This window comes from Nilaparvata lugens, chromosome 5, assembly GCF_014356525.2.
Source record: "Nilaparvata lugens isolate BPH chromosome 5, ASM1435652v1, whole genome shotgun sequence".
NCBI lineage: Eukaryota > Metazoa > Arthropoda > Insecta > Hemiptera > Delphacidae > Nilaparvata > Nilaparvata lugens.
The window spans coordinates 2,323,010-2,348,878 of record NC_052508.1 but is presented as its reverse complement, the minus strand read 5'-3'; the positions used below and the strand labels follow the sequence as shown (position 1 = coordinate 2,348,878).

The following is a 25,869-nucleotide window of genomic DNA, read 5'->3' as shown; positions in this document are numbered from 1 at the left end:
ATGAACACCTTATGATTCCAGATAGGAATCACCCATTTTTGAGTTTTAAATAGAATACACTGCTCTGAGTATTATTCTTAAATTTGTTTTTGTCTTTGAGGAAGTTATTAGGAACTTTACTGAAAGCGGTTATCAGTAATGAAGGCTTTGGGGTGGAATAGAATATCAGAATAAACTCAATGTTTATGAATACTTTGCTATTGCAATAATGCTTTTGTTTTTTGAAATATTAATACTCTTTGCTATTGTCAAGATTGCTATTGTTTTTTGAAATAGGTGCTTGAGAAATTTGTTGATTTTGAAATGCAAGGATCGAGGATTATTGTATCCATTCCTTCACCGTCCATTCCTACTCTCCTTGTCATTTCAGAAGAGTAAGGAGAGAATTGCTTTTCAAAAATTATTAGGATACTCCAATTTCAAGTGAGAATTATTGATGAGAGGATTGCCAATGTATATGGAAAGAAATAATATGCAATATAAGGAGAAAAGGGAGGCCAAGGAATAGATTGACAGATAATGTAGAGCGGGATTTGAGAACACTTGGAACTCGTAACTGAAAAAGGCAGGCTGAAGATCGGGAGGGTTGGAGAGGGAGGCCAAGGGTTGTAGCGACCTGCAGAGCTGATGAGTGCAGTGTACCCCAATTTCAATTTCTCTACATGTTTCGAGGTCCCCGGAGTCCTAGAATATGATTTTATAGTACTCGTAGTTTTCATTTAATATGTTTTTTTTTTTTTTGTTAATATTCAGGCGTTCACTTCGACACATCAAGCAACCGTTTACTCACCGAGATCTCAACTGCCATCAAGGTGTATGCCTACGGTGTGGAAGACTATCTGAGTGATCCGAAGAACGCGAACGCATCCCTCAACACCCAGTTATCCTGCGAAGGAGTGGGGGAGTCACGCTGGAAAGCTGGTGATCGCTTTTACAAGTAAGTAGACCCAAACACAATACATCTAAAGTCCTTATTTATTCTGGAATGGATAGGGATGAATGTTTGATATAACTGATACCTACCAACTGACTTCCTGACCACTGACTACTGAATACTGACTACTGATCACTAACTACTGATTACTGATTACTGACTACTGACTACTGTGCAGCTGCGGATCCAGGATTGAGCTGATGTGGTCAGAGGTTCACCTCTAGAAGTAGAGCAACATAATACTTCTCTCCAGAGAACAGATTATCTTTTTCGGTTATGGTAGTATATTTCAATTAACTGATATATCAAGGAATGAAATATTAAAAATGCAAATGTATGCTTTTCTACTCAGTTTACTTCAAGACCAGAGTTCAAGATTTTCATTATCCAATTTTCTAATTCTAATATACTATCTATATTTTATACATTCAATTAAAGCTTTCATTCACTCCCATTATTTCGATAGGCAAACAGATAACCAAGGTATAGGCTATAATATTTTAGCTCCCATCTGTAGCTTTATTATATTTGTGGATTATAACACATCTAAGGAGTATAATAAATTACAAATCCAACAAAATTGAATTTCCAAATGCGCCATGAAGCATAATGCATTCTTATCTTGGCAACTCACTCCTATGGAAATCTCAAATCTGTTTTACAATCTCAGAAAATATGCTATTCCAGAAAGGAGTCACTCATTTGAAAAAGCTACAACTATAAATTTCATCCACACTGAATAACATATGAAATTTATTGTGGCTTCTTAGGAGTGTAATAGAACTACATAATTTTTATTATTTGCCATGAATTTTCACAATGAATAGATAAATTGTTGACGACGGTGAAAATTCATGACAAGTAAAATTATGGAAAAAATGAGAGGCTCTAGGCAGTCGGTGGTAAGGACGGGACCTGGAAACATCTACAACAGATCAACCAGCCCGACTTCTCCCTACTGAGAGAGTCTCCCATTTGGGTAGAGTGAGTGCCAAATTAATTATATTATTTTTATCTGAGGGTATATCTTGTCAATATTATTTGAAATCATATTTTATCTTTTGAAAATAATTCTTTTTAAATTATCAATAAATATTATATTATTCATTCTACATTTAATTATTTTACAATTAAAACCTTTCTCATGAGATAAAGAGTAAGATCCAAATTTAACCTCTCGTTAGCCAAGCGATATTTAACCCCTCATTTATTTGATCAGTACATCTTATTTATCAATTATAATATAACAGCATTATCTTTTATTAATTTCTGTATCCAACTCCTAGAGAGTTAGGACCTGTAATTCTTGTTGAATACAATCAATATTAATTATTTTGTTACAAATTTTAAATTACATCATAAATCAAATTAGTTCAACCAACAATTAATCAATTCCATTACAGGAGTAACACAGTTTTGACCATAAATCTGAGTACTCAGTGACAATTTATTGACTCAGAAAATGTCCGTTCTGGAATAATACCATGTTGAGAAAGGGAGTCACGTTTCTCTGTAGGTTATTTTCTTGAATAACGATTCCACCCCAGAAAGGTTGTGATAAAGTGAGCTGGTGCATAAAAACTGCATGATCGATAATCAGGCTAATGCTTCACTAATCCCCAGCAAAGGTAAACGATATCTTTTTTATGAACGCACACCCTCACTCGTTCTCGCTGTTCCTCACTTCTTCACCATATCTCCCTCAAACACTCTCTCTCTTTCTCACTCTTCTCTGTGAAACACTCTCTCATTGCCTCTCTCCATTAAAGGTAACGGCTATTTTCCCGAGTGGAATTGCTCCAGAATGTAAAATAAGACAGATGGGATCGATAAGTCGAGTTTATAGGTGTGCACTAAGCCAAGCTCAGTTTTTGTCTCGGGTTTATAGTAGCTCCACTTCAAAGGCATTGGGTTTTCTTCGAATTATCATATTATTATGGTCATGACACTTAATTCATCATTTTCGCAGATCTGAGAGGTTAAACCACCTTACAAATGATAAGATTTTTAGGAGATGGAATGAGTAAAATTTATAATTTATTTATTTATAATTTTTACAAAGTAGCACTGATTGGGAAAGAAAAACTAAGAATACTCCTTGTACTATTTCGCTCCTAAATTTAGATAACATTTTAAATGTCCAAAATAGGGTTATGGTTTCACTTTCCTAAAATTTAGTCCATTTTCACTGAAAAACAACGAAAACTGAGAATTTTTAACTTTGACGGTTAAAAACAGAATGAAAACCAAAAATATCACACTCAAATCACCATTAATTGGAACATTTTTGCGTAATTTGACAAAATTTAGAGCCAGAAAAACACAACTCACTATTCAGAACAGCTTACAAATGATATATTTAAATATATATATATATAAATAAATATTTTTGGAATATGTAATAATAAATAGGTTCTTTGTGAATATAAGTTAGCCAAGAATAGAATAAGAAGGTTTTTGTATAATATCAATATGGATCTTGTTGTGTGGATGAGGTACAAGAAATTGCAATAGAACTCTTACATTTAAAATTATTTTATTGCATTTGCACGGTCCCAAAAAAATGCCAATACATGCAGAAAAATATGAATCAATGGATGAATGAGTTTGATATAAAGAGTGAGTCATATGTATGGGAACCCTTCAATAAATTGCAGACTGTTGTATATAATACTGTAACTTCCAGGATGAGTTATTGGTCAAATACGGTACTCTGCCTCAGTTTTAGTTTTTATGAAGAAATAATTGATAAAGTTTAATCAGCTACCATTTTGGATAAAAGTATCATAGAAAATTGAAAAATTGAAAATTGAAAAATTCTATTGATGTCATCTTATTCGTTTTGAAAAGGCCTTTGAAATGATGAACCACACACAATGAATGTTTACAATCAAAATATTCGAGTTACAATCCCTAAGTCACCCCCTTATGAGGGGTTGAAATTAAGTTGTACGTCAGAAGGAAAATTATCTGATCAATAACTCATCCTGAGAGTTACAGTTTTATATCTACAACAGTCGCCAACTTATTGAAGGGTTCCTATACATATGACTCACTCTGTATATATAGTCCGGGCGAACATGTCATGAATAAGGCACTCCGTGGTCACTTTTGGGTAACAGCCGTGAAGATATCTCAATTTCTTCGTTAGGACTAGCATAATAGGATCGTGATGGTGATAAGTCGAAATCACAGGCAAACACCTCGGAAACAAGATGGCCGCCAAAATTTTCAGGGTTTTGCTATATCGCTTGTATTTTAAAAACCGTTGAAGATATTCAACCGTTTTTTCAGTCGAAAATGTTTTTAAAATCTTTCTCTACAATTCTTGTCTATACAATTTTCCTCTAAAACGCATATTTTCTAAATTATAACCTTCAAATGCCATGAAAAAATTTTCCAATTCTTTTTCAAATTTCATTCCATTATAACTTTTTTTGTGCAAGAGTTACAGATAAATTTTTAATCTATGAAATCTAGAGCGTTCTTTCAACTTTGGATGGATTTATCACCAAAGTGTTTAGAATTAACCAAACTATGATGTTCGAGAGATCGAGAGAATCGTCTCATTTCGACTACTCTTTTCATGTTATCCAACTTCAAAAACTTGAAACATGCATTTTTCGAGGACAATATTCCACTTTCCACCCTGGTAATGTATTTGCAGTGGACATACACTAGTGTTATTGGTACAGTGTCTTAGAATATTTCCGAAGCTTCAAAATTACATCTAATTGAAGGCTGTAAGTTCATATTCCACGGTTGAAGCGTCATCAGAAGAAAGAGAGAAAAGTACTGTTTGCAGCTGAAAACACACTTTTTCCACAAAATGCCAATCCCAACATAATTAGAAAACCGTGTAACTCATGACTCCTTGAAGGTACAGACTTGGGAATGGTATCAATCTCTTTGTATTGTAGTGTAGAAAGAGATTATCCATGATGGCAATCGCAAAAATGTTTGTCATCATGAAAAAACAAGATGGCGGCAAAAATATGTCGATTTTCAAAAAATCGTCTGTAATTCTAATAATGTCGAGAAATATCGGATCTATTTAGTCATCTGGAGGCTCCAAAATAATCATACTACAATATCCGGAAGATTTATCCAATTCCAATAACTTTTATTTTGTTGAATCTCGTTTGGTGAAGAACATTGTTGGATATAACGAAAATAATTGAAGAAAATATCAACATGCCAACTACTCACGTTCTTCTTTTACTGCTTTTGATTGGCACTGCTTATGTGTTTGTGGATGTTTAGTCCAATTTTCCTTATTATACTCAACTGTTTGACAATATTGCCATCCTAATGTCTCCCTATTGATTCAAAGAGCTATGACCTTGTAGTAGCGACATCAGAATAGATACGGATAAGCATGAACAGAGCATAATTTGCACCCAATAGAATCTACCCTTCCCTTCATCTAGCAATCCCTCTCACTCTGTGCTGTTCCTTTTCTCCTGTTCATCATTTTACTGTCTCACACTGTTCCTCTTTCCAGTACATCATATTGTTGCACACTGTTCCTCTTCCCTTTCCATTATATTGTCTCACACTGTTCTTTTACCCTGTTCATCATATTGTCACACACTGTTCCTCTTCCCTGTTCAACATGTAGTCACCAGTGGTGGAGAGAGTGCCAATTGCGAATAGGAAGGTGGCAGCAACGTAGCCTGTTTGCGAATCTGACTGACAATCTGGGTCACGTTTACCAACTCCGACTACAAACAGTGGCGCGATGATTTTCAATTTCCATCTGAACAGCTTCTGCTGTATTAGGTGAAGCTTGTTGAGCCAGGCAAAGCTAGAGGGAGTGAGATCAATGCCAATGTACCGTCTATTAAATGGAGCACTTCAATCAACAGAATATCAAATGTGTCGAAAAGATGCAGTTACGAGGTGTTAGAGTAGCAATACGGCCATACAAGGCTCATGAAAACTCAGAACATTCATTGAGAAACCTGTAAGCCTATCTTTACTTAAAACTATAGCAGTAGTCTTTGAAATTATCGGTCTATTTAGCCTATTTTCTGAAATAGGCTCTAATCTACAAGGCACTATTCTTACGTATATTCATTCATAGAATCTTCGTGAGAAGTTTTAAGAATTTTTCCATTTGAAATGAAGTTTGCAACATGAATTGAATCTATTTGGCACTTGAAAACTTCTGAAACTTTCAATTGGATATAATTGTGATACTTCAAAATCGATTCATGATATCCTCATATTGGGTATTGATTGAATGAGCTTCTGCATAAAATTATATATAAAAGAGTATCGGAATGGGGGTATACCACTATATTTTTCTTCGACTGATTGATAACTTACTTATCTTATAATTTTCATAATTTATTCCAGATTATTTTTTGGTTGATGAAAGTAGATTGAGTTGTCAGAATTCATGATCAGTTATTGTTTTTTTCGCTGAGACTGTGTGATATACATGGAATAAACTTCTACTGCATATTGTATGATATGAAGTGTGGTATGGAAATAGCATCGAAGATTGAAGACTGATGTTACATGCAAAGGAATTTCCTACGACGAGATGAACCGCAAAATGCTGCATGGTAATCTGTCACTTGACATGCATGACGTTCGGTGTCGGAAGAAAGTGGGAATTGTTCAATATGAATATTGTATATTCAATACTCAATGGAAGTTTCCCACTAGCGGAGTTGTCTGTTGCAGGCTTCTTGTCATCAATAGATAATCAGTATTATTGTTTTTTTTGAGGTTCTAGGATGATTCAACCTCATCATGATTTCATAACATACATGTCGTAATATTATCTGATGCGGCTATTGTTTGGAATACAACAGATAGTCTCTATGGCTATTTTTGAAATACTTCATTTGAAAAAAAACAGACTAGCGAATGAAAATGTCTAGCAAATTCATATTTTTATGAGTTTGTTAGAGAGCTTTTCATTTTCATCCAACATTAGGTTCAATACTATTCAAAGTCAATATCCTATTGAATTGTCAAACTAAGTTCATAATCAAACAGTTCAAGAATGAACTACAAATACCTTATTCCCTGATATTAATTTTACAATAGAAGTTATATTTGGGAGAATACCTTTCAATGGTAATTCATTGTCTTCCTTGATAAATAAGAAGTACCAATGAAATATTCACGTAATGATTACAGCTTGAAACTCCAGAAATGTCTAGCTTTCGTTTGCTCAGTCATGAACTGGAAATGTATCTCAGAGAGTAGCCTATACAACAATCGCTAATCGGAAATGAAACGTTAGAGAAAGGAGAGTTTTCCATCCATTGATCTCTGTTTGTTTTTGATCAAACAGTGTAATTTGAATTTTATCCATTCCACGGTACATTAAACTTTGATTATCTATTGAAAAAATGTAATATATTACATGAAGCATGTAATCTTCCACAGCAACTCATGATATGAATGGGAATGAGGAATCATAAAGGTGGAATACCGGGTCTGCAGGTCACATAGAGCTTTGAACCCCGAAGCTGCTCTGACTGCTGACCCATTGTCTGCTATGCAAAAGAGAATGAAATATCGGATCCCTTTTATTCGGTGCTGGTCGACAGAAATGTTCAATCCTCCCTCTTTACAATCAGTTGGAATGGTTCCAAATTTCATGGGATTTGAAGGCATTTTCGTTGAATTATAACGAGATCAACAGCCTTCACAAAGCCAGCTACTCTCATTCAGGCAACTGTGCACTTGGTGAGCTCAAGAGTAATAGGATTATTGAGAAGTTGAGAAGACTCATGTATGTGCAATTACTGTACTCGCTCTCCAATTACTCTTATCCTGAATTCAAATCATTACTTCTGACAGGATATCAATCACAGTCCAAAGAATTAACTCGACGTTGGCAAATCCCGATTCATTCAACGTGGGAAAGATGTAATCATGTTTTAATCAAGAGTTATCACTTCGTAGGACGGTTCTAGTAGTTTGTAAAGCGGAAAGTTGAGATGAATATTTAGTTAGTAAATAGAATATTCATTCTCCAGTCTTCATAAGAAAGAGAAAACAAACAATTTATTGCCAAAACAAAATTACAGTATTATAATATATTAAGTTACAAAGTGATAAACAAATAAGAAAAACTCAAACTTAATTATTAGATCAAAACTTAATTTATCTTTATTTTGGCTACTGCTGGCATAAGTAAGAACTTGAGAGCCAGCAGTGAGTCTACATTATTAGATTTAACAAGTTTAGCGCTTAACTAAAATTTGTAGAATACTTATTCTATTTGGCTTTTTAAATAATGATATATATATATATGATTGAACATCATCAAAAACTTACGAATAACTAAAGAATACTTAAGAGTAACTAAATCTATTGTAGCGTTAATTTAAAAAAGAAATTCCTGTTTATCCACTCTTCCACAGTTTTGTGATATTTACCAGTTGGTTTTTCTATAATGAAATTTGACGGAACTAAGTTGATGAAAAGATTACAGTAATAAAAGAATTGATGCCTACATGTAGTGAGCTTGATCAAATGCATATTATATCTATTGAAATGATTTACTCGCATATTGTAAGGGGTAGTGCGAGCTGAAAATAGAGAGTGATTCTTGTTTATGTAGAGTATTACGGTTTTCATGAACGTTTGCCTCAATGTTGGTACATCAAGTTCAATAAAAATATCTCGGCTTGGGTACAAACGTGGTCTCCCTAGAGCTGCTCTTATAATATGTTTTTGGAGGACAAACAGTTTTCTCAAGTGCGTATCAAAAGCTCCACCCCACACCTCAATGATATATTGGAATAAGGAATGTGCATATGCAAAATAAATTTTTCTTATTATCTCCTGTTTTTAATTTTATTTATTTTATAGAAAATATAGATGAGATATTTCAATTTTGAGCAGAGGTATTCTAGGTGAATGTTCCATTTGATATGGCGATCTACAAAAATACCAAGATATTTTATAGATTGCACTCTTTCCAAAGGTATATTTTCGTGGGCGACCTCATTCATTATTTGGGTGCCATTGTTATTTTTCTTTGATTTTTTTATAGAAAGTTCAAGATCTATTGATGGTTGACCAATTACGGTGGGTGAGAAAGTTATATATTTAGTTTTCTTTGCATTTAGGGTTAGTATATGATCTTCAAGCCATTGTTGAACTATTTTCAAACCATTATTTGCAACTTTGAACGTTTCTTCCCATGTGTCTCCGCTAAAAATCAAAGTTGTATCGTCGGCGAAAGATAAAATAGTACAATTTTCAAGGTTTAATTTTAACAGGTCGTTTACATAGATGAGAAACAAAATCGGGGATAGTACTGTCCCTTGAGGAGTACCGAACTGAGAGGTGTAACTGATGTCTGTCTGTCCATTTAAAGTGAGATACTGTTTCCTATTCGACAAGTAACTTGAGAATAACTTATTCACAGAACCTCTTACACCCACTCTGTCCAGTTTATAGAGGAGTATGTTGTGAGGAACTGTATCAAAGGCCTTGGATAAGTCCATAAAAATAGCCAGTGTTTTTTTGTTTCTATTAAAGTTATCAAAAATTATATTGTTGAGATGGATTACCGCATCTTTGGTTGAACTATTTGCTTGGAAACCATATTGATTGTTGTCAATGATTTTATGTTTATCTAGGAACTCATTAATCTGATTTTCAAAATTTTTTCTAGTATTTTAGAAATATTACTCATTAAACTAATCGGTCTGTAACTATCCGGGTTTCCAAGGTCTCCAGTTTTTGGTAATGGTATAATTTTAGCTTCTTTGAATTTTTTAGGGAAATATCCTTCACTCAAACATTTGTTAAATATATGAACTAAAGGTGAGGTTATAGAGGGTGATATTTTTTTGAGGAAAGGTCCTGTAAAGTTATCAACACCTGGTGTAAATTTATTCTTGAGTTGATCTATTAATAACTCTATTTCATAATCGTTTGTGGGAATGAGGAAGATACTTTTTACATTAGGATTTGCTATTGACTTGGGAATCTCTATATTGTCTGTATTATCGGTTATCTTTTTAGCGAACGATTCTCCAACACCAGCGAAATATTTATTAAGAGTAGTAGCATCTAGATTTATTGATTTTGAATTTTTTTTCAAGTCGAGTAGTTCATTAATGTATTTCCAGGTTTTTTAGAAGTTCTAAAAATCACGCTTCATCCTTCGTGATTTGATGATCAGTGAATAAATATAAATTGTCCGTTGACTACATATACACGAAGCCGCCATTCTGCTTCCTAGTAACGTTCTACTGGTGACATTTTTCAAAGTTATTCGATTTAGTTCAGAAAATTCTGAGAAATGGTTCCTATTATTACCTACGTATTTTTCGAGATTTGAGGGCCTGAGGTTTAATTTTTTTGGAAAAATTTGGCAATAAATCAATGATATTTTTATCAAGTAGAAAAATATTCTCAAAATATAATTTTTTTAGTAAGTTGATTCATTTTTCCAGTATAAGTTATTACAAAAATGATTGAAATTGGGAAATGGAACCTGTAATTGGGAAATAAATCTGTAATAAGATTTTAAAATCCTTTGGCTCAGCGTATATAGCGACGATTGATTCTAGTGACGTATTGTGCATTATGAATTAAATATAATATGGGTAAATTACGTTCTCATTGTCTTTCTCCAGAGAATCTTCACTAATAGCTGGATAATTATAGCTGCTATGATAGAACCCTAGAACTCTAGGAACGTTGAGAACTCTAGAACCCTCATCCTTGGCTTTAATGTTAACTGCAGAAGAGCTTTAAAATCGACTCCGGCTTTTATCGACTTGGAGCCAATAAAAACAACGAACAATTCTCATAACTCATCCAGGTAATGTAGGTCTTGATTCTTAGCCGCCTCACACCCTCTTGTCCAGCCTTGCATTTGAGTTGAAACTTGTGGAATTACTTCCGACGCCGGTCGCCAAGTAAAGTTCACACGTTTATGTCACCTACACGCCATTTTTGCTGCCATTTTATCGCTGAAGCTATAGTGGCGGGGTGTTGACGACATGATGGCTGCAGTCCAATAGTTCCTGTCATTGTGTCGTAACCCCTATTTCATGGAGCACTCTGCCTTGCTTATTGCCATGGGCTAGTTTAAGCTACGAGCTAGCTTAGTACAGTATAAACTACTCCAAATCCTCAAAATAGTCTCATTATTGGATAATGTTAATCATATTGACACATTTTTAATGATCAAAGTTACTTGGTGATATCATATATTATGAAGATTCGGGGAAAATTGATTCATATTGAAGTCATCAATTGATTATATTATATTCTATCATATTAGAGACAGTTTCACATGAAAATTCACGTAATATATCAGGTATGGTACTAGGCTATTAAAAAATCCAGATGATTATTATTGAAAATACTGAATTCCGCTCATTTAGATCGAAATTAATTTGGGAATCACCACAAAACTGAATCACTCAGCTTCACAAATCACAATAAATTTTATTCAGTCTATTATTTCGTGTATGTTTGAATAAGTAGCATGAAATGTAGACAATCAAGTTTCTTCATTACGTATGCATTTTGGAACTTATAAAATATGAATTATGTGATCATTTAAATACTGATAGTTGATACTATATAATTTATAGTATAAAATATTATCAAATCTATTTTCTACTTGTGGAGGTAATGGAGAACACGTTGAAACTGATCTTATCTACCTGAGAATTGTACTATATCGAACAGGTAAGCAGCATTTGAAACTGATACGGTTGGTTTGAAGTGCAACTCTTGATCATGACAGCCCGAAATTCAACTTGGAGCTTTTGTAATTAGTATTGTGAGAGATAGTTTATTAATTATTCCATTGTTGAACCGGCACATTGGATAATGCTCCCTCATTGCATCATCTGTCATCAACTTGTATGAGTGTATCGAAATCAGTTTATTAGACTTCAGTCCTTGATGCAGAGACATGCATGAATATTCAAGTCAACAAGTTATTGATTGCATCTCAATAACAATATTGAGAGTATATTGTTTATTGATGCATGCACAGCCTACAACATGAGAGCTGTTGTAATTTCAAGCAATTATTACATCATGATACATGAGTAGGATTTCAGCTAGGCTATTGAACTTGTTTTAGCGTATTCCTAACGGTACATCGTTTGAAAATACTTGAAACTAGCTATTGGGAAACGACATTATTTAATTTATTCTTTTGTAATACTCGATATTTTCGTATAGCAAATCATAAAAAACAAAGAATTTTGAGAAACACTTGTGCATTTGAGTGAGAATTTCCATATCTCTTGAGAAAATACTTGTACATTTGAGTGAGAATTTCTATCTCTCTTCATTCGGCACGTGCGTTTAATGAAATGGAGTAGCCTACTTACTAAATAATGATGTGAATATTACCCTTTTCTCTCCATCACATTATTGTTCTAGATTGCTTTCCTCTTTAGAGCGAGTTATCTCTGCTCTAAAACCTTCCATCACAGAACTGCTGCCTGTTGAACAGATATTAGTCATCCACTTGTGTGAGAGCCCAACCCCACAAATTGAGAGCTATTCAATATTCGTCTCTCAGCCTCTCTGCTGAGTTGCTCTGATATGTGTTGATACAGTGGCGTTGGGACACAGTGTTCAGTTCACAAATTTCACATTAGATGCGTCATCATCGGAGGGAAGCCACAAACTCATCAACTCACTGGCGTCACTCGTCAGGGCGTCACGTTCACATTGCCTCACCTTAAACTGCTATCATCATTGTGGAGTTGGGCTTCGTGAAATGAGTAAACGCTCGATGAAGCTAATTCATATTCAAGCACTCTTCCATTGAAACATAACCTTAATCATTAATCCTCCATATAGGTACTGTCTCTCTCATTGCTGAACCTGGATATAAATTCGCTCATAATCATCCTTCTTCGAGTTCTTCCCGAGTATATAGGACATGATTGTGTCCATATTATAATTTGATTCATTCAATCAAAATTGGATTCAGCTTAAGTCATTCATATTTTTATCAACTCTCTACAATTGCATTACTTGTAGAATTGCATTCACAATAAGCTTAAATTGGTATAATGTTCTGCTCCACTGTTTTATGGACAATTCTATTTTTCAATAACCTTAAAGAGTTTCTGCAAAAGGCAACGTATCATAGAATTTAAGATCATATTTATATGGGAAACAGTATTAGGATAGGAAGCGGAGTTACATGACAATCACGTGATATCTATATAATAAGAGAGAGTAGGGTTGTGTTTGTTCGCATAAAAACATGGCAACTTGTGAATTGCATACCGGAAAAACGGGAATGATTTAGATCTCCAAATTTTGCACATAGATTCTAAAAATATCAATCTCGTGCACCTGAAAGCCCAAATTTAAATTTTCCTTCTAGATCTTTCAGAATTAGGCCTGATGTTCGAATTTCATTCATGGGACATACAATTTCATGTGGCATACTTTGTTGTAAAATGTGATTGTATACAGGAAGCTCATAGAGAAATTCATAGACACTGGTAGCAATATGGGTTTCGATACAGGAAGCTCATGTTTCGATACAGTAGTTTTGATACAAATGCTGGCAGTCTATGTATCAATGATACTGATAAGATGTTACAGGACATATACAGATCACATGCCAAAGCAACATAATAATTATATTATAAAGGAAAGAATTGGCTAGAAATTCACAAATGACGCATCACCACGTATCAACTACTCAATCGATTAACCTGACATTTTGCATATCGATTCTGAATTAACCGAGGATGATTTTAAGCCTATTTTAATTTCTTCAAGATTTCAGTAGGTGAAGTTCTTAATTAGACCCTTGCGGAGCACGGGTTACCTGCTGCTAGTAATAAATAAACGTCTCTCAAAGTGCAAGGTTTGTTCAGTAGCAAAGAGTAGATCTTCATGAGATGTGCCGGAAAAGCCTACAGGGTGATCAATATCAGTGATTCAATTGTAAGTAAGAAGGGAAAAGCTTGATGTCTGCAATAAAATTTTCAGGATCTCTCCCCATCTTTTTATAGCTGTTAAAATGCTCATTTACTCTGTTAGGTTATAGAGTGTTATTTTTTCTCAGACCCTCAATAATTGAGTCAAATTATTTGAAGAATTTTGGTATTCAATGGACATTGTTCTAATGAACATTACTCACATAAATATCATAATCTTGTATTAACTGATCTCTCCGATAAAATTTCTTGATAATTGATGAAATTAAAATTAGGAGCTCACTGATTGTTGAAATTGGAATAGCTTACAATCATGTATGATTACAACTGATGAATGAACAATGAATTATTCTGTTGCAGGTACTTGAGGAACGTCAGTGTTGAAGGCAGCGAAGGCAAACCGAACGTTGAGTTCACAGCTGATGGCGTTCTAAAAGCAGCTGAACTGAAAATAATGAATTTGAGGCCTGGAGTCAGCAAGCAACTAATTTGGGAGGAGGTGAGCAATTATTCATCACTGTTCTGTTTCACTGAACAATTTTTTCTCAAAAAATCAATACGGTACTGATTTAGATTAAATATTCAAGTTCCAACGGAATGAATTATATTGGTTATTTATTACCAATGAATCAAGAGCTATCAAGCTATTGCTGGTTGTATCAATCGGTGGTCTGGGAATCTTGAATTTTCATAACAATTCATTTCATATGATTCCCTAAGGCCGGTTACAGAGCTTGACCGACCGTCAGTGCGTACGTCAATCGCTCTTGTCTTTCCCATAGATATTCCATGTATCCGTACAGAGCAGGACTGACGGCACGCATGATCACGGTCAGGACCATGCGTTTTATACTGCGTACGAAAACAATCGGTCGAGCTCGTGCGCATCCGTTCCATCGGTCGACTGACGCGTTATTCAAACAAATAGAAGCTTTCAGAGCTGTACTGATCAGTAGCCCGATCGCAACATAACCAATGTGCTGACACCTCTTCCCGACAATCAGCTGATATTGGATTGAATAGCATAATGAATGAATTCAATTAATAGTGTCATATTTGAATTCAGAGTTTTTCTCCAATCATTTCTAAATTTTTATTGGAGAAATCATATATTATTGATATTATCAAAATTTATTTGATCCGTAGCTTAAAGTGACTGCAAGTATTCCCAATGGTGATACAAGCTCGAAATAACTCATCAAAATTTCTGATTGACATTCTGAGGTAGTTAAAAATGTATCTTCATCACCAAGCAATGATAGTTGTATATAATGGTACTAAATTCCCCCTGAAATGCTCTTTGGGCGACTATTGAGTGAACTTGATATCTACGTCTTTTAATCTTTCGTTTACGAAGATAATAAGCTGCAATTAAACAATCTGTAAAGGCGTCCATTTTGTGAGTCAGAAAAACTGATGTATGGTCAGGATGGTGCATACGCACTGACGGTCGGTCGAGCTCTGAATGTGTAAATCTGATTCATCGATGCGTATGGAAAGGATGGTACATATGCACTGACGATTGGTCGAGCTCTGTAACCGGCCTTAGAATTTCATAATCTAATCATACCTGTATGGATGGTAAAATCCACTACCAGAACGCTCAGCTTTCCTGGTTATTGACTGAAACTGTGTGATGTGCAGTAGCCTATGAGAAATAATACATATTCAATTTAAAAAAGAAGGTCGATTCCAATGTACTGTAATGGACTTCCTGGGGGGTGACCTCTTGTAATGGTCTCCACGTTGTTTGAGGTTCACCTTCGCCCGGGAGCAGGAAGGCCAATACGGTGGAAGAGTGGAATGATTCCGGAGTAATCGGTCTGGGAGGTAGTTATTCTCTCCTTTCAACTCGATTAAACCGTCCTCATAGAACTCAAAAAATATATAAGGATAATATCCAATCACAAATGATGGAATGTGGTGTAACGTGGCGTTTGCGAATATATCAATAAGCTCAACACTTCCGGCTGACCCCCGCAGCCAAGAATATAGTTCAGGGAGACCTTTGCTCGTCTTATAACTATACCTTGTGAGTTTGCCAAACACAGGATAAAATGAATTGCTATAAGTTGATAATAAACTGCAAATATAATGCGCACAAAAAATCCACACTTTATACAAAAAATCACTGTCTAATGTGTACAACACATTCAACACTGTGATGATAATTTGAAGAGTTACTATATTTAAGTTTTTAGCAGGATATTTGATTGAACAAAGTCCAGATATTGGATTGGAGAGATTTGAAAAATAAGTTAATTACTAGCCTTGAGCGATTGAGACTCAGGGGGCTGGCGTGGAAAGCAAGAAATGAGATTACAATTAATACAAATTTCATGTATTGTCGGAGACTCTCAGTTTCAAATAATTCGTCGTTAGCGCTTTGTTATATTTTATCGATGCACTTCACTGTGCATTGGGCCCAATACAAAATGATGAAATGAAATTACTCACTCGATGTCTTCGGATGAAAATTAACTGGACCTCGGATGTGGATCGCTCACGTTGTGGCACAGGCAGAGTGTCGGCGGCTAAGTTCGGTGACGTTTTAAATTTTTATTTTTCACTTCACTCCGTAATTAATCAGAAAATATATAAGAGACGGTATTTGGTGCTGATTTACAATTATATGGGACATTTACTTTAACATTTAAAAACAGTTAAACGGGGAACATTCAACCATGGTTGTCTACCGCTAGATGATCATCTCGGAAGTGGTTATTTTTCAAGATACTTAAGTTCATACACCCTTGAATAATTAAATCTGGGCTTCTGATAGGTTGAAATAATTCAAAATGGCTTTCGTCACAATGACGTTTGCAAATAAAGAAAGTAGTTCCCAGAAGTAGTGATTCAAAATCAGTAATTTACATAAATCCGAAACCGGGATATTTTTTAATACAAACAAAAGTCGAACCTCTTATCACTAGAACATACCGTATGAAGCTAGCTTCTCCCTTATCAGACAGACATCACACTCACGTGGTGATTACAAGAATCACTGACCTACGATAACATTGGCACAAGCCATGTGATACAGTGATGTGAAGTGCGAGGAAATAAAAAATAATTACAATAAATAAATTTTAATTCTACGAAAGAAAATAAAGCAATAGCAAGAGAGGCTAATTTTGATAATAACGGTACAAAGATAAGCGCTTGACAGGTGATTGTCTGCTTATAACAACAATTCAACTACTATACACCGGTGAGTAAACACTACTTTAATTTATTTATTTTATTGCATGTTGTCTATCAATATTTTCTTATTCAACATCTTCAAGATATTTTATAAATTCAAACATAAAAAATAGAGAACATTCTTCTCGTCTTATTGACAGGTAAATAATTTATGAGGCTGTGCCCCTTTGACATATTTAAAAACATGTTGACTAAATGAGGTTAGTTTTCCAATAATATTCCTACTCATAACAATAATTTTATATGGAAAAGATTGCACAATAAATTCATTATTATATATAAATGACATACAAGAAAAGATACATAGTGAAACATTATAAACATAAGGTGAGATAATAACAGTAGTTATATTAGCTAGGTCTTGTATTGTTTACAACAGCTTCTCATGATAGAAATATTTCTATTTTCTATAATTTGATTTCCTAAAATTTATTTGTCAATTTTAGTTCCTTAGAAAGAAGGATATCGTGACAGTACCTAGAATACATTCTATTCTAGGTACCTTGGTCGATTCTAATCCTCAGTTTGTGGCTTGTGTAGTTGGAAAATCATAATTTAATTCGTTTTATTCCATCACAGTATGAATAGTATTTTGATTTTACTTCAGCAATCCTAATTTCGACACAGGAGACGTAGGCAGTTAGTGGTCAACTATAGTCTATAGTGAGGTCCACGTTATAATGGCAGAGATTGATTAGCAACGGTATTACTATCCTTGTCTATCATTCAACAAAGCGGATAGCGCTATCTCTTTCTCGCTCTACTATGTTGCCAGATCGTCTTTTAACATGTAGAATTAATAATTAATAAACGAAATATCGTATCTTGATTATGAAAATTCATTAAGAAATTATTGAAAAATATGATTTCTCGCTTGATAAAATATAATTGATTATTTTGAACGAGAATGAACCGTTAATATTACATCAATAAACCTGTATCAGTTACCGTATATAGAAGGCCTTGACAAGACAGAGGATCGGAAACGTTTTTCTCCTATCTTTCTCCACTGCTATTATAACGTGGACTTCACTATATCCATATTACATCAATCTGAGAGATTCCCAATGAATCATACAAATGAGAAATGTTCAATTACGTATGATTAAGGATGATGATTAGGCTTATAAAATCAATAACTGTTTTGTTAGTGGGATCAAACTCGTCAACCAGTTGGAAGCTCTCGTTAAAAATATTATTTTTCATACATCAGAATATAGGCAAACTTGTATGAGAGATTATCTTATGATTCACTTCACTGGAAGGCTTAAAACCTTCCGAATTGAGTAGTCCTCGTACTTCTCCTTTACTCTCTCGTTATACGTTAGTAAAGTGTGTTGTAGTGAATTGTTTGCTATAAATTCCAAGATCGGCTGTGAAAGTTCACAAATAACTAACTATATCCTCATATAAAACTGTGATATTTCAAATGTTATGGGTCTATGTGCTGATGGAAAAAATAATGCTCTACCGTAGAAAATAGCTATCCGTGACGGACTGGGTGAGTTCATCCCAATAACCTAAAATTAATTCCGTTAAGGAACCCATTAGGTGCACGTTATTTCCACAAAATGGCCTTTCTGAATTGAATAACAATTCGAAGAGAACAGAAACCCATTTTTATTCTCTGTAACTTTTATTATAACACAACCCCAAACAAAAAACCATACATCAAATAAATTATTATCAAATAATAAAGTAGAGTCGATCCATCAAACCACACCGCGATTCTAGTCTCTCAATACAATATAGTGATAAGCTATTATATATTCTCGATAAAAATTCTGAAAACTTTGTGAGTTGGAAATTTGGTGGTGTAAAACTAGAGGAAGTTGCATGATCATGAATAATGAGTCCACCAAACAAAACTAGTTCTATGAGTAGGGTGTGAGTGCCATTTGGGCCAACAGTTTGTAGTCTCAGACAACTACAGAAAGCACTCAAAATGATGAGAGTTCAGTTGTTTGTGAAGTATAGCCTGCACTTCCTGATGAATATTTCAAATGTGGTCCGATCCAAAACAAAATATATGAGAGAATATCAATTGCGGGTTTTCTAAATCATAAATGTTATCAAAGCTTTCACTTCAGTAGACCTGGCATCTCTAGTTTGCTACCTCTATAATGTATTGTTTCATCATCAAAATAATACAATTATCACAATAATTACTCAATTGAGGTCAAAACCTATTTCAGTCGATGATTACAAGATTCAATCATAGTTTTCGGGTGAGCTTGGAAGCTCAATAAGAGTCTATGTAGTTCGTAAAGTAATTTGATTTAGATTTTTCTCCTATTTCGAGATTTTCATAATTAATATCACTAAACATGATAAACCAGGTTCCTAGAGCCTGAAGTACACAATAATTTCTAATTAAGTCACTTCTTATACGAGAATAATTAATTTCTGTCTGATGCATCATAGTCATATTTGTGAGTTCAATTTCCCTTTTCTTAAAGATGTACTAAATGAACAGCATGGATATACAGTACATCATACTTGGATTGCTATCATGTACTAGTATTCGTAGTGATAAATCCTTCGTAAGATTTGATAATCAGGATGATCAATATTTTATATCGTGTTTGGTAATTTTGCCTCATCAGTTCAAGAAGTAATATAGAGCTCAAACAATGATAGTATGGAATCATCTATTCGGATTTTTAATGATACTGGAAATTATCACGGATTCAATTGCGAGAAAATCTTTCAAAAATATACTTTTCCATTCCAAATCAAGAGATAGGAAAGATCTGCTCTCAGAGGATTTGGGTAACCATTCAGATAGAATCATTATCTGAGAAGAGAAACTCCTCTTCTTTTGATTAAATAGGAAACAAAAAAGGAATCAAATCTCTGAGACGAATGGTTACTTTGAATAAGATTCAAATGATAATCATTTCACAGTGAATTTCCTTTCCAAATAAGAAACTGGGAATAAGAGAACACAAAATAAAAACACTTTCCAATTCAACAATCACATCTCTTGAGTTAAACAAATCGATAGCTAGGCAGACAAAGTAGGAATATTTCGAGCGAAATACGCCAATGAGCTTTCCTGTTGATAGAGGAAAAGGCTGGAAGTGGGTAGAGGTGGAAGGCCACGTTCTGAGATGACGTTATACAAAATTAAAATGCGCCTTTCATCCCGGCCAACAAAGGGATGCGACTGAGTAGTGAGCAGCTTCCGCCACCGCGGAAACCACAAACACCGCAAGAGATGGGCCCTGGTGAGGGTTGAGATGGGCCCTACTTTCCAAGGACGTTTCCTTCCGCGTCTACACTTCACTTCACTCATCACTAATTGCCTTCTACTAAAAATTTATTACACCTGGGAGCGATATGCTCACTCTCTTGCTATTCTCTCTTGCTCTAGTCTCCATATGGCTCTTCATTACCACACATTAATGAGATCGCTAAAAGGAAGCGTAATTTTCTCTCATGAAAGAGACTTTTCCGAGTTCGCTGAGAAGAGTCTGTGAGAGATCGGAAAAAGGATGAGGCATGAGCCTACAGTTTTCCAAGGGGCGATATACTCATATACTTGCTAATTATCATATACTCAATTATAGATAATAACGTACACGACTTCAAAAATGAATGTTATTTCACAATAATTCATCTAAAATCCAATATCACATTATACTGTTATGAAATGATATGAAACTCTCAGTCATTCCTCCAATATATTCATAAAATATATCCAATTCTCATTTCTACAACACAACAAATCTTCTGTATTTTCGGAATCGGACGCAGGATGCTTTGGAGATTTCAAGAGAACAGCGAAACACTTTGCTTTCCATAAATCACCTGCGCGACAAAAGCTCATAAAATGACAGGTGCGAAACGTAGAAAAGATGAATCGTTCTATCACATCTTCAATACACATTCTTTTCATTGTAGAAGAGTGCTTGTTACACTTCCACCATTCTCTGAAAAGTGCCAATTCATTCCTTTCAGGTTCAAGATATCCAGCTTGTAATATTTATGTATTTTGCAAATTCTCATTGTGAATCACGTTTATTGTTATCGACAAGAGAGAAATTGGAAGTATGAAATTATTAAGTTCCTCTTCTCCCAATCATTTTGAGTATGAGAATTACTTTGAAAATTAATCATATATAATGGAAGTTGAAGTGACAAGTAAGTAAGATGTCTCAATCGCCAATTATAATAATTAAAGAACAGAAATTTTGTGCAGTTACTCATTACTTTGACTTTCAGAGATCCGGAGATACAGATTTCTGGGTCTTCAAACGCATTCCGATTTTACTTACAATTTAATTTCAAATCGATTGATCTGTTCTAGTGAACTTCCAATATTCCTGGATCAGAATAATGATTATTACTCATTCCTCTTACGATTTTAGACGATTCCTCAATCATAGATCAGAATAAAATTTGAAAAACCCACTTCAAAAATGATTGATCAATACTCATATTATTCCCATTCATTATTCATCTAACGTGTTCATGACAGGAAATTATATACTGAAGGTCCTATGACTATCATAGGACCTTCAGTATATAATTTCGTTTGGATATAGTTTGAATATGATCACTCGAGATAAACAAGTCTTGTTTCGAAGAGTTAGTATAATATATTTCAGTGAATGATGTTTTATAATTGTTTTTTCTACTGAATTTACTGGTAATTTTCGGGTGGTATAAGAAGAATTATTTTACCACTCCAGATGGAATATATTATTATCCATTATTTTGGAAGAAAAAAGGCGTTTCTCATTAAAGTTTACCTGTCATGTCGACGGAGTGGTCTAAAAGGCGTCACACCCCTCAGTTCGCTAGCACTGCCTAGTCCTGAGCTCGTATCCCTCTTGATATGAAGTCTTGATCATCTTATAAATTACCCACGAACCTATTGCCACCCATGGCACAAGATAGACTTTATGTTGGCTTCATCAACAATAGAAAAATCATGATTCCAAAATAAGTGCGGTACAATACATCAAATTGAAATATTATAGAAGATTAGAAGATAAAATGTTGAACCTAATCGACAGAACTCTGATTATGAGCTTTAATCCAATTGAAAAAACTCAATAATAATTATTTTAAGTCAATAATGTCAAAACAATATGAGTAGGGTATTGTAGTTAATATCTTTCCATTGAATGCCTTAGTCTTCTTTTTCTTGGTTTCAAATTAATCCAACCCAAGTTGTAGTGTCGAAAATTTCTGCCAGCTGCGTGTAGATTGTAGGTTGTCGGTGTGGGATAAATCGAACCAGCAGATGACCGCCATTGATCATTGGCGGCTGGTAATTGAATCCTGGTCACTGGCCACGCAGGTTGTGGCTGTGAAGAATATGAATGACTCACACGCTCACCCATTTCAAACTCAAGAGAATCACTCTTACGGTCTGCTATTCTCCGCAGATTCTGTTCAGTTCGAGTGGAGAGCAGTTTTTGAAAAATTGATGAGCTGGAAGCTGAAGCTGATCGATAGGCTGTGACTTATTTTCTCCATCAGACTGATTTCTAGCTGGACGTCAGTGCATTAGCAGCCAACTGAAAACTTCAATTGCACTCAGTGCTCTGAAAAATTTGCCCATTATTACTCCTATATCAACTTTTCACATTGAATTCTAACTGAGATTTATCAAGATCCAGGTATGGAATAACTTAGTATCATCAGCAACTAAGGTCCGTCCATTCCATTCCATTTCAGTTGAAAATATTTATTATATTAATTTTAGAGTTTTCAATTATTATCATCATTAACACTATTAAACTTATTCATTCTAATCGTCCTTCAATTCTGTAATGTGATTGCATTGAGTTTTACTTAGATCCTGGTATGGAATCACTTATTACCATCAGCACCTGAGATCTATATTCCATTCCAATTTCAGTTGAAAATCTCCATTATAATAATTTAAAATTTATACTTAATTATAATAAACTATTATGAACTTATTCATTCTAATTCTTCTACAATTATGAAATGTAATAGCGTTTAGTTTATCACGTTTAAAACATTTCAAGTGAATATCAAGCTAATTTGAAATATTGTTCATTCTATCATTCATATTATTCCAAGAATAGTTTCAATAGCCCAAGCCTGGGGACAAAGCGACACAACTGGACAAGTACATATAAGACTTGGTTGCTCATATTCAGATGAATAGAACATCAAAAGCTTTCACAAGACAACTGAAAGAATTCTATGATTTCATTCATCACTGCATAATATGAATCGATGGGGAAATTTTTTAATTTGATTTAATGGTCATACTGTAACCAAATAATTCTATTGTCAATTTACTATTTACTATTGCACGATAACAAACACTCTCCCGCCCCTATGTTTCAAGTGATGGAGACGATGTATTCAGCGATTTAATAATTTATTTATTATCCGTTCTCTAGAGAGCGGACTATAATTTATTTATTAATTTAGAATCACCGGTTCTCATATGATATGATTATAGGATGAAAAATGTTGCTGTAATAGGAACATGATGATGAAATATACTCAATAATTATATCTACAAGTTGGAATCCATTTGATATGGGTAGGCTACTTAGAGATTCCGAGGTTATGCCCAGTGCAAGCTAGAGTTTCATTTCCACAGCACGTTCCATTAGGAAAGGCCAAAACTGAAAGTTTAAATTGAAGTTTTGTTCGGTATCACGTGGTGCTGAAAACTCTTGAGAGAATGTCTGGCCCTGCCAACAGTGAGCGTGTACTGGGAATGAGTCGAAAAGTTGGATTCTTCTTTGAATCTTCGACTCACCTGCAAAACAACCAACTTGTGGCTAAAAGCAAGGCGGAGGCTTTCAAACTTTCATGAAAGAGAGCTAGGATCCTTTTCAAACAATTACAGTTCCTTGGAGAGAAGTAAGACCAAAAAGAAATTTTGCATGGAGCTACAAATTTTGATCTAGAAATCTAGTTAACATTGCAATGAACGTTAATTTAAATTTTCACTTAGTCATCTTATTCTGGATAAATTCTATTTGAATCGAAGGCTAAACATCATTTGATTATATTTATAATAATATCTATGCTTTCTTTGAAACTGGAAGATATTTTCTATGGAATGATTTCACTCAAATTTGGAAATTCAGTAGCTATTGTGCATTCTTAGGTCATTTGTATTCCAGTAATGTAAGTCTGATCATACTTTTCTTTGATCCTATCCAGACTCTAAATCATCAATAATTAACATGATCCTTAAAAAATTTTAAAAATTTTCAAATGTCTTCGGAGTAGTGGAGCAGTAGGTTATTAGAGAAACATTTATTTTTGAAAAATATAAAGTCTTTAATAATGCGCTGGGCTATAATTATAAGCATCTGAATCAAAATACAATAATACCTCGAATATTATTCTCCTTAAGTCCGTGAGTACCTGGGATGAAAATGAGATGAGTATATTCCAATGCATTCATAATAATTGTTAAAATCATCAAAGTTGTATTCCAGGAGCAAATCAAAATCAAATTGGTCATCCAGAAGCTTTCCACGTATAAATGTTGACACGTGATTCTCAGATTGAAGAGAGGAAGCACCCTTGTTATTGATAGGGAACTCATTGAATCATAGCGCCTGAATCGTAATCGGATTTCAGAACAATTATTGATGCCATTTCCAATATTGTTGGAAGCAAACGATGTGGAGTTAGCCTATACTGGTTATGATGCAGACTCCACCTCTCATCATCGAACTCTGATCCATTAACCACTTTGTGGAGTGCTATTAATTATTATTGTTTGGAACTTTCAATATCGTGGAGCTCCACAAACCAGAAGTAATTTCATACCTTTTCAACCTCCACTGAGAACTTAAGAGGTTTGCGGCCTGACTCATTGATAATGCAATTGTTATCTATTTTTATTCACGTCCTCTTCTGCTTATTAATCTTCTTCTCTAATGGCTGTTAAGAATCGCTCATTCTTCACTCTTTTCAGAATTGGAGTGATTGGGAATATTCAATAGCGTGAACACTCTTGGAAATATACTCTACATCATTATATCAGCTTAGATTCTTTCAGTAATCAATCATTTGTGAGGAAGAATGAACAACTGACAAATTTCCATCCCTTAAAAATATCGCGAAATAGATTATTCTACTCTGGAGTTGCAGTGATCCAATTTTGGAAGGATGATTCGATATTTCACGGGCCATTTAATTTATTTGTTGGAATCGTAGCTGCAACAGGAATGCCATTATCATCGATCAATGTCAGTCATGTATCTTATTCTGATTACGAAGGATTGGATTATTTCCAATCGAATCTCAGTATCATTCCAATTATACTTGGAAGTCTCTTAATTGAGATTAAGACTAATGAATCAATCCATTTCGACTGATAATCATTCAAAACTCTTGAGGATGAGCATCGATCTAATCAAATGACCTCAATTATTAACACAATGAGATGAGTTTTAATTCTCAATGAGGGAATCTTGATTTATGAAAATCAAGGGTATTCCGATCAAAAGTTGAAAATTACATGTTGCATGCTCTTATTGATCTCTTCATTAGCAACGTTTCCACCATTTCGTACTCTGTTCATCTGCAAATGAAGTTCAAATGTTTGATTGAATAAATCCCAATCTACTGTTCCAATAGCTTGAATTCAACTGAATGGTTGTAACAAAATCAACAATAAGTTCATCAATGGATACATTATTCTATTTTGCAAAATAATATAGAGCCTATGCTAGTTGGGGAATTGAGCGTTCTATCGTTGATAAACCAGTTATAGATCTTGAATTGTTTATAGTCTCGAATATCCAGTTTACTCCAATACTGGGAAATAGATTTTCCTGGATATAG

The 25,869-nt window shown here is 34.3% G+C and overlaps 1 protein-coding gene across 5 annotated transcripts in view; it reads left to right on the top strand.

Moving 5' to 3' along the window:
* Positions 1 to 25,869, top strand: part of LOC111050043 (glutamate receptor ionotropic, NMDA 2B) — a 345,263-nt gene that overhangs the window by 212,210 nt on the left and 107,184 nt on the right. For all 5 annotated transcript variants that reach the window (XM_039429685.1, XM_039429686.1, XM_039429687.1 and 2 more), the window contains 2 exons: positions 754 to 937; positions 14,218 to 14,356. In XM_039429685.1, coding sequence (XP_039285619.1) covers positions 754 to 937; positions 14,218 to 14,356 — 323 coding nt within the window. The remainder of the gene's footprint in view (positions 1 to 753; positions 938 to 14,217; positions 14,357 to 25,869) is intronic.